General features: G+C 39.0%; 1 protein-coding gene across 1 annotated transcript in view; it reads left to right on the forward strand.

Moving 5' to 3' along the window:
• Positions 1-5,803, forward strand: part of lrrc75a (leucine rich repeat containing 75A) — an 81,887-nt gene extending 76,084 nt beyond the window's left edge. The window contains exons 4-5 of the mRNA XM_013264770.3: positions 2,415-2,688; positions 3,258-5,803. Coding sequence (XP_013120224.1) covers positions 2,415-2,688; positions 3,258-3,857 — 874 coding nt within the window. The 3' untranslated portion in view covers positions 3,858-5,803. The remainder of the gene's footprint in view (positions 1-2,414; positions 2,689-3,257) is intronic.
• The last annotated feature ends 5,408 nt before the right edge of the window (positions 5,804-11,211 follow it).

An 11,211-nucleotide genomic window follows, 5' to 3' on the forward strand; every position in this document is an offset into this window, starting at 1 on the left:
AAACAGGAAACACACCGACAAAACTCGCAACACGCAAACTTAACACAGACTGGGGAGACAGAACATAGGAACTTGAAACGTGGAACAGATGAGCACAGAGGACACAAAACACTAGGGATAATCACAAACAACCCAAAATAAACAAAACCACAGAATATTAATACATTTAAAACATAAACACAGAGTCAGACTGCGGACCATGACAGATAGACAAAAACTCTCACAGTCACTGGAACATCTCTTGGACAGCTAAACAGAAATAGACCTCACATCCAGAGTATAAAAAACCAGAGTTTCAGGGACACGGAGGCAGAAAGTGGATATTTAAGAGAAGCAAACAAATCTAAACAGGAGAAGCACAAACCCATCAAGAGGCACTTAAATATACTATACTAACACTGTACAAAAGCAAGGATGTCAAACTCATTTTACTTCATGGGCCGCATACTTTGACCTTAAGTGGGCTGGATAAGTGAAACTCCCCTTTCTGTCAGTGAAAAGAAGTCTAACTACACATTTAATAGCTGTGATTTAGACTCTTAGAGCTTAAAGTGTAAGAAATAAATGTGTAAAATCTGAAGGTATGAATGTCCTGTAACTGTAAAATGGAAAATGTATTTTAATGACAGAGTATTTCATCTTCTTTTGTTTTCATTTTTTTACTTAAACCCACAGAGTAAAAAAGCAGGAATGTCATTTATTGTTTATCTGTTACTTTTTTAGTCTTTATTGTGATGTAAAACTTATGAGTATATTGTTAAAAGTCTCAAATTTATGCCTTTATGGCTTCCTTTACGTTTTCGCTCAGTGGGTCAGATTGGAGTCTTTGTTAGGACTGACATAAAGGGCCAACGCAGAAAATCATGTCATAGCATACTGATGCTAATTAAAAGAGCTGTGTCTTGCTATATATGTATGGCCTTCATTGGCCTCGGGTTGTATATGTGACAGATATGACCTTTTTAGAGCAAGACCCCCTGATGAAAACCCCAGCGATAGGATGCTGGTTCTACTGACCCCACCATCACTGTGACAAAGACAGATGAACACATCACCCCAATACCAGAGACAGACAGCAGGTTCCCCTCCCCCACACAAATCAAACTAAAAATACATTCTGGCGACAGAAGACTTTCTGGAATGTATGGGATAGTGAGGAAAACATTTTTGGAGGTCTAAATTTGACCCACTGCTTTGCTTTAGGCTGCTCTGCCTCTGATACCTCTCATGTCCCTCTGGTATGTGAGTAGATAAGCATACTCAGCTGTTGATGATAACAATTAAATCTCACAGCTACTTGTTTCTCAGAAAACGTTTGGCAGGCTTTGTGCTGCTCAGAGCTGAAGGTCTCATGTTCCATCGATGTAAACACTCGTGGCACAAAGTTTTGGCTGTGGCACCACCATAGTGGCTGGTAGAAGCAGATTTACCTCCAGTGGGTTAATCCTCAATTAAATATCCTCCTTTGTGTGTGTTCAAGAACGTCACAACGTGTGTGTGTTATTTGCGAGCGATAATTGGTGCTGGCTGTCGGCTCCGGTCGGCATTGTAAGTATTGTTTTCACTTGCAAGATGGCAAAATGAAACTTCTGATTAGTATTCTTCTTTCCTTTTCACCCAACCCCAGATGAATTCTTTGTGCTCCGTTCATTATGTAATTCTCGACCAGGCAACCCGCTGGGTTTATTTTTAGCTGCATCCGTGCAGTTGGAGAGTATAAAGCTTTGGGTGTTTTGCTGCTCAATGGCAATTTTTTTAATTCAGCGCACTTCAGTTTCTTAAGCCTTAAATCCCCTTAGTGTGTCTGTCTCTCTGCTTGTGTGCCCCCAGAGATCCCTTTAACCCCAGCCTGCTCTTTCTGTAGTTTCCATTAGCTTCCAATGTACAATGTGTACTTGACCTTATGCAGTGTGGCCATATTGTTTTCTAGTTTTGAAGCTTATTTCAGACATCTGAGACAGACAAGTATGAGTGGCTGGTTGGATCTTATTAAGTAGCCATGATACGACTTATCATGACTGAATATTAAATACAATTTTCTCTGTCAGGGAATGCACAAGGACTTATTAGTGTCACTGATAGTTCTGGCCTTATGTTACTTTACATTTAAATCTAATGGGTTCCACACAGTGAGCTGAACAGACTTTAAATCAGGCAGAAAGAGATTAGAAGTGGAGAAAGAGAAATTTGGGGTGGTTTTTTTTTTTTATAGGGCCCCCCATTCCATTCAATTATTTGTAAATGTTTCAGTGTAAACATTCTAAATGTTTTCTGTGCCCTATTGTGAATAAAGTATGGACACATGAGATTTGCAAATCATTAATTAACGATTTCATTATTTACATTTTGCAAAGCATCCAAAGTTTTTTGGAGTTCATAACTGACACAAAGCATCATTTTCTGTCTGTCTCCAGTCTGAAGGCAGTGCTGTCAGCCCCTCCATCCAGCGGGGCGTTGGATCTTTCCGGCATCCCTCTGACAGCTCGGGACATGGAGCGTCTGTGTGCGCACCTGCAGCGCTACGCGTCTACTCTGATCAGCCTGGAGCTGGGCTTCACTGAGCTCACAGACGAGGCTTTCCTCCTGCTGCTCCCCACACTGGCCTCTCTGCCACACCTGGAGACACTGGCATTGAACGGAAACAGGCTGACCAGAGCAATTCTGAAGGAGCTGACAGACGCCCTGAAGGTCAGAAAGTTAGATATCAATGTTTTCATACAGTGCTTTTACTATTTTATATGCTCAGATCCCTCAGATGTTAGGAGTGTCTGAAGCTGCATACTATATACTTGTCATATTTGATAAAGGAAACTCTCCAGAAAAGGGGAAACTGTTGCTTAAACCAAAATAAATTTAGTTTTGAGCCTTGATAGCCCTACAATATAAAATTCAAGTCACTAATAATCCTTTTAGCAAAGTATTTTTCACTAGTGTTCAGTGCTGAAATCAGTCTCCCAGTATTTCCTGAATGATTCCAGGTTTCCACCTTAAGAACCAAGGGTTTTTATCACTTTGCTAGTGCAACTAGGTTTTTCTTTCTTCAAAACATGGGTAAATAATATCTGAGAGAAAGGGACAAATCTAGAAATATTTTCTGTGATCTAATCTGGTGTTAGTTTTTATTTTTTTCTTTCTTTGAAATTTATACTAACAGACTGACCACTTTGAGGATTTTAGCTTGATTTGTTGCATTTATGTTGAAAATACCTATTGAACATAGTGCTTATACTGCAACATGGGAATATTTTTTTCCTCAGGATCCAGGCAGTTTCCCAAGCGTGACATGGATTGACCTGGGCAACAATGTGGACATTTTCTCCCTGCCGCAGCCCTTCCTGGTCAGCCTGAGAAAGCGCTGTCCCAAGCAAGGCAACCTGCCGACCATCCTGGAGTTTGGAGAGAGCCAGGCCAGCGACCCCCCTGAAAGGCTACGGGGGCTTGGGGAAGAGGAGGAAACAGACGACACCAACCGGACTGAGAGCATGGGCGAGCTCCGTTCGGAAGTAGAGGAAGAGCTGGATGGAGAGATGGAGATAGAGGAGATGATGGAAGAGCTGCTGGACTTTGACAGGGAGGTACAAGGGAAGGAGGACGAGGAGGAGAGCATGTGGACAGTAGGGGAGCACAGGAAAGGAGGGGCGAGGAGGAGAGAGAGGGGAGGGGATGAGGAGGAGAAGAAGGATAGGGTAGTGCAGAGAAGAGAGGAGCGCCCAAGGAGGAGGACAAGGGCAGTGATGGCAGAGTACGAGGATGACACACAGAGCTGTTCAAGCCAGTCGCAACACTCATCTGGGGCTGTGGAGCCAATGAGAGTCGAGGAAGACGAGTTTACCGACCAATCAGAACACTTTACCTGATCGGTCCCCACTGCTCAGTTTCTGTTTTACTTCCTGTGTCTACTTCTACATGGAAGGAGGCGAGAGAATTCTGTGGCTAAAAATGCTGCAGTGCTGCATAAACGTGCCACTCGATGTTCCTCCCCTGATCTGATTTGTGACCAATCAAAGCTTCAGACGCTGATGAAGTGGCTGCTGAACTCAGACTGAAACTCAAGCCAATCCCCAGCAGGAAGTGTGTTTTACCTTAACTGTCTGTTGTTTAAAGTACTAATAGACCACAGATGCTATTGCATAGTATAGACTGATAAATTATATCACGTGAGGCTTTCATGTATAGAATGTTTATCTATATTCAGGTCCTTCCTCCTTGTAATCCCAGTAATACCTACATGTGCCTGTAACACGTCCCGTTACTGGTTAAAAGACAAAGTAATCAGGGCCTTTATAAGGAAATGTTTTTGCCAAAAACTACAAGTGGAACTGTGTAAAAGGCCCACGTGGGTCAAAGGCCAGCCTGATGGATCGGAAGATCTCCTTTGTAGAATCCCGTTGCTGCTTAAGAAAATGAACAGATGCACTGTGTTTTAGTGGAAGAAATGTGATGTGAAATTTGATGAAGGTTAAATTAGTAAGCTTAAAAAAAAAACACCCTTATAATATCTAGAGCAATGATTGACACTGAAAGAAAAAGGTCCTGTTTCCAAGGCTATGCAAGGGAGAGCGGGTGACGATGAGCCAGCTTTTAGTTGAGTCAACCTTTAGCTAAGAGGAGTAATAACTTCAGGAAATAATATCTCGCTTGAAAACTTATCAGACATAGCTCATTCAACTAAACAAGATATTTCATCTCAAAATGTGGGAAGTTGAGCCTAAAACAGATGATGATCCATCTGAGAAAATAGTAACAAACCATTCTTCTAACCCTACGTGTAATTATTTAGAATTAGATCTCAACTCCTGTTTATTAAATAGACATTACAGCTATTTTGTCTATAGTGCTAAAAGATGAAGATGCAACATTTAACATAAAACACCAATATAGTCAAAAATATAGTAAAAAAAACAACAACTCTGTTTAAGATAAAATATTCCTGTGCCCCATACAGATAGTTATAAAATCACTGGTTTAATTAACACATATCTACACCAATCAAACTCTAAACACAGCATAACCGAAATAATGATCACAACTCTACTAAACTGAGGATTTGATCCATTACCTGCATCTTTATGATTGCTATTTCAGAAGTAATAGCTAAATACATAACTCTTGGTATGCAGGATGAAGTAAAGTTAATCTAATGTAAGAAAACCTCAAAACTATAATAAATTAAGCTAAATTAACTCATTTTAAAGCTTTGCTGCTGTACCTGGAAAGCTTTGACAGACAATTATTTTGTGAAAAGATCTCCTAGCTACTTCATCTACCTTGTTCTCAAAAGGAAAACTAAATTTAAGGTCACATGACTAAAGCCTACCCAATTTATCAGTGGCCAAATACTATGGCAGATATTAGCATCCACATTTATAACAGCACAAAAAGTTACTTTCAAAAGTAAAAATGATATAGAAGAATTTCTAAATTCCTATATTGCTTGGGCTATACACGTATAGGTGCTCAGATATAGGTGGAAGGCGACCTTACCTACTGGCTCATCTTATCCCTTTGTCCCCTGCAGTGGATAGAAGTGTTAACCTCATTGCCATGTGTCCCAAAGCCAAGTGCTGAAATATTTAGTAGCCTTTTTCCTCATAATCCAGGTCATGCCTCACACCACGGCGCTGTACACTAGAGTGCATCACACGCTTACAGTGCTGTGTTTGTATATAGGTCGCTGCTATGCTGTACGCTGGGTTACAACACAATATCCTTATACAGTATGTAGCTCTCACCCGGCTTGTGCTTTCCCTCCATGTGTCACTTATAATCCCTGCAAAGCTTTAATAAATAAACTGTATTTTTAGATGTACAGTATATACATACATACATATATGTATATATATATATATATATATATATACATATACATATATATATATATATATATATAGATATATATATATATATATATATATATGAATCATTTTTATCTGGCAGATTTTTTAGATTGTAGATTAGCTACTTCACAAGTACTATCACTGAATTCAAGAATTTGTATATTTTAAGGGTCTGCAGTAGCAGTCTTCATGTATGTGAAAAACTCTTAGAGGAAGAGCTGACTCAGTTTAATGACAGCCTGATCACTGAAGAAAGGTAAAGAATATTAAATTGGAGCAAAGTAAATGTCACCTTAAAACAGTCAAAATTGCAAACTTTTTTTTCCCCTCAGACCGTGGCCCTAGGTGCTAATACGCTCACCTTTGGAGCTGTTTATGTGTGTAGCATAGCAAATGAAGGCTTTTTGTAGTGTACTGCTTTGCAGTATCATCATAAATTAGCATAAACACAGCTGGCTCCATTAAAGAGCTATCTTGAATTACTAGCTAACAGCAGGGGGTCTGCATAATAACAGAAACCCTGCCAAAGATATAGAACTGGCTGCGCTAGTCACAAAAAAAACTCTATTGTAATTTTTTTTTCTTTTTTTTTCTTTGTAGAGGTGTTCAATTGAAAGGCTTTGATAAGTGATGGAGGCTAACACTGATGTTGTTATGAGACTGTGCTGAAGCTCTGATGAACAGAAAGCATGTGGACAGTAAAGCATGAAAGGAAAGGGGCTGATCACAGTTTCCAAACTAATAACCTTTGAAGCCTGTCCCTCTAAGGGGATGTAGACCTTAATGTAGACCTAATTGTTTTTCCCTAGTGTCCCTATTGCATACATACAAGTTTTAAAGATGAGGTCAGAGTATATATATGAGTAAATCCCTGACAACAGCTCATGTTTCACACTGCTTTAAACACTCAGTTTCAGAGAAATTTTTCTACTCTTGGTTCTCTATGTGTATTAGAGTGGATACCCATTGTATGGTCATCTCAAGCACAGTTCTGATGTGAGCACAAAGGTCCCACCTTGTTGTTTAGACCTTCTATTATTATTTCAGACAAATGAACTGAGTAGCTACACCAAGACCCAGGATTTTATGGCTTAGTCACACTGGTCATTTAGTGATTGCATGGAATCTTTTTGCATTCGGTGACCAGCTGCAAGTTACTTTGATCACCAGCTGGTCTCCTAGAGACTAAGCACACATCATCCTCAACATCTGGGTAAATGATTTTGATCACAAGGTGACTGCACAGGTTGCCTGATGGGAGGCAACCTGTCTCCAAGTAATCAAAGTCCAATTCAGACTGATTGCAATCAGTCTGAGACAGACTGGCAAAGGTTGCAAATAGACATCTATTTTTTAAATACAGGAAGAGAACACATTACAAGATTACGATCTGAGTCATTCTGGACCAACTCATCTGTAGTGCATTTTGTTGCGATAAGGGACTTGACTCAGCTGGTTGCCAACTGGTAACCAGATATTACTTTGTGGTTGAACTGCTGTCCTGCAGCAACTGCATCTCTATCTGTTTCTGAATTTCTGGTTCAAACCTTTGAGGTTCTGGCTGAACTCTGAAGCTAATGTGAATTTCTGTTTAAGGTGAAGGTCTGTGTATGTAAACAGCAACAGAATTGACATTTTCACTAATCTATCACAGTTTTTTGCTGTATTATCACAAACAGACCCCATTCAGTCTCAATCTGATAACAGACTGACTCCATCTTATTGCTATTTTATCGCAGCGCTAAAACGTGCAGGTTCATGTGATTCTAACGTAAGAGTAAATGATATTTTTTTCTCATCCAAAATGTTTTAGCAGATCAATTAATACTGATACAGATGGGGAAAAAAAAGCTGTGCCAAATTTCGCCAAATGGATAGCATTTAGAGAATACCCCAATGATTTACATCTGAAACTGTGTCCAACTCAATATGAAGTCTTGATATGACCTGTGCAGCTTCCTTCTGGAAAAAAACAGAATCAAATCAGAACTGAATCAACAGCAGTTTCAACAATAAAAGATTTAGGTGTCTTATTAGAGACAAAAAAAAGAGGCTAATGTAGTCTTTAGAAGCTCATTCCCTCTGATTCTGCACCCCTAGTATTTGTATTTCTTCTTTTTAAATCTTTAGCCTTCAGACCTAACAGGTGGCGACTCGAGGGGCATCACCTGAGGACACTGTAAATTTTCACATATGCAAACCTTAGCGGTTGAAAATAGAAGCAAAAAACCGCAGTTACCACAGTTCCTGGAGTGACCACTGGTTCTAAACATAAATAAATCCCACTGCCCCCCATGTTAAACTTTACCACAGATTGAAGCATGTTTATAGCCTGGTATGGAAACATTTTGGTCTGTACAGATACTCATTTGGATCTGACTAAGGCTTAAAGTTGGTGGCTGCTAAATGTACTATAGTTGATAGCTTCCTGCTAATCATCACTTTAGCTAATTCAACTTCCTGAATTGGACCTCTTTACCATGTTTGTGCTGTTAATGTCTTTTCTGGAAGTTATTGAGTTGCTGTGTGGCGCAAAGAGTGGCATCCAAGACACAAATGCAGTTTGCCCATTATGTTAGCTACCATTAGCTGATAACTTAACTCGTAACTAAACTACCACCCGCTTGTCATTCCTGGCTCTAAAAATCCGGCATAGCTAGAGCCAAAATGCTAATGTTGAGGTTTCAAAATGCAGAGTGTGGAAACCAATGGGTGAAGTCACCGGTGACCATGTCCATCTTTTATATACAGTCTATGGCCTTTATTACTAAAGCCAAATAAAAAGCCCCAAGACCTGTACACAGATATAAGTGTATAAAACAAGTGCATCTTCCCTTTAATACTCACCAGGAGCTTTTACAGTAAGACAAGAAACTAATGAAAAGCATTGAAATAAGCAAATTCAGCCATTTAGCAATTTACCTCATACCATAGTGTGTTCAGCAGTAATAACATGATACTTATAGGTAACCAACATGTCACACAAGCAGCTAACTGCTCCCTTTTACTACATTAATACAACATAGCCTGTAGAAATTCCGTGGTAAATCAATGGAATCTAATTACAAAGAGAAGCATCCCTTTAATGCATCTTTACAAGGAGCTAGTATTCCATTGTCCCTGTAAAACCACTTTAACCAACAGCGCGTTAATACGAACCCTTTAAACAGAGGCAGATGTAAAGCATATGTGACACTGAACTCACACTGTTGAAGTCTGTCCTTGAGAGCCACATTGAACTTATTTTAAGCAATTCTTTGTATAGAGTGTCAAATATTGATTGTTGTACAGTGAGTTCAGTTTGTGGTATGTAAACCATCCACTAGCTTTGTGTACCACTCGTGGTTTGGACTCCATTCTTGGGGTAAGAGTCTTGCTGAAGCTTGCGAATTTACATTGGCTGAAACATGTCTTTGACTGACTGCAGGAGAGGGATATGTACATCAGTTTGTCTGCTTTTATGTTAAGGTCATGGGAAATCAAAGCAAAGGGATCTCACAACTGGAATTAAGCTGATATGCTCATTTGAAGTATTTGAATATATACATATGTAAAGATTCTTCAAACTTGCTTTCTGCTTGTGTGAGAAACTCTCATATTGTTCAGCTTTACTTTCTTCAGCCCTGAGTAAGTAAACTGGTTGAAATTGTGGCCATATGTCTATAGTTTGGTGATTTTTCCTTCCCCTTCCTCTGTACAACTATCTACTCATCACCACGTGCAGAATGACCTGTCCTTTTAATGCAAACAGATTGTGGTTTTTAGCTTGTGGAGCTATAAATGTTTCCAGTGACAAGAGGATGTGAAGTCCATGCATACGTCTTGTCCAAGGACTCTTGCTGCTTTATTGTGAGCTGTAAAAAGAAACATGGAAATTTGAATTTGAAGGTATGGGTGTCTGTAGCCTTGAATCATTTATGATTCTTTCCTCAGTATCAGTTTTTCTGCCTATAGCATATACCTCTATATTCTCCATGTTCCATTTGTCCCAAAGTTTCTTTGTTTTCATGGCACTTTATCACGGTGATCCTTTTAGAGGAAAACTTATGCATTTCATTCAAATTTAAGATGAAATTGTCAAACCTGATTGTCTGCTGTTTTGCCATGGATCTTATCAATAAATTCTCTTAAGGGAAAAACCCTGCCTTCCTCTTACGTTTGTGTTTTCCTCATGTGTTCATGTGTTAGCTACAGCAAATATTTGCAGGACACATCATTCATACATCTGACGCTATAATACTCTAGCATATTAACATGTAGATAACTGTTATCTGTGCTTCTTAAAGTGATTTATATTATAAACAGTCATCAAATGATGTGCCAGCAGAACAACAGGAAAAACAATGGGCTTGTTATAAACTCTTTCTTGTTATCAAGTCATTAACAGCCAAGTCTTTACTAAATGGTCATGGCTTTTCTCCTGACAGATGAATTTATACATGCATATTGATAAATTCACAAAATACATGTTCTAATAACTCATTTGATATGCATCTATAATGATCCAAAAACACAGCATGGTGCAGTTGTAAAGAAATGTATTCTATCATATGTCTGGGTTAGGGTTAGCAAGTGCACTGTGGTGGATTAAAAGGTAATAAATGACACTATAATAAAATCCATTTATGTCAGCATCCCGAAATCCCGAAAAACAAAGCTAGCTTTTTGCTTCCAAGCAGCAAAAAATAGCAAAAGAGAACAGATTTATAACATTTTAAAAGTGGTCTTGAGCAATAGTTCTCCAGGTTTTCTGAAGGTCTTTCAAATTTTTCTTTGGACATTGACTGCTTTTTCACCCATTTTCTGTCCAGTCCTTGAAACTGACCATTTTCAGAGGAATGTGTTTTGTTCTTTAAGCCACTTAACATTGACCTGTAAGTCATGCATAAAGAAAGCACCTGACTCTAAGAATGAACTAGTACAGTGGCTACACCTTATTTGTTCTAATTTCTTTAGTTGACCCAATGAAAAAAGCCAAAATAATAACTCAGTTTGACAGCCATAAAATAGTATTTTTGCACTAACATGGAGATTTCCAAAACAGTTAGCCAAAGACTTGGTGTATCTCAGTGTGTTGTGCAGTGTGACCTTAAAAATATGAGGAAACCTTACAAGTGGAAGACATAAGGAGAAGTGGCAAAACATTATTGAAGCAGTGTGGGATCATCTTAACATACGCCAGAACAAAAGACGTCCAGCATCCAAAGAAGAGCTCTGAATGTCTTTCAAGAAGCCTGGAGAATTGTTCCTTTAGTCTACTTAAAGACATTACAAGAAATCGGTCTTAGAGAGTTCAGACTGTGTTGAATCTAGTCATACTAAACATTGACTTTCAAGCTTGTTATAACTGTACAGACTCTGATTTTGCCTTACA

Source organism: Oreochromis niloticus, linkage group LG14 (assembly GCF_001858045.2).
Source record: "Oreochromis niloticus isolate F11D_XX linkage group LG14, O_niloticus_UMD_NMBU, whole genome shotgun sequence".
Lineage (NCBI taxonomy): Eukaryota > Metazoa > Chordata > Actinopteri > Cichliformes > Cichlidae > Oreochromis > Oreochromis niloticus.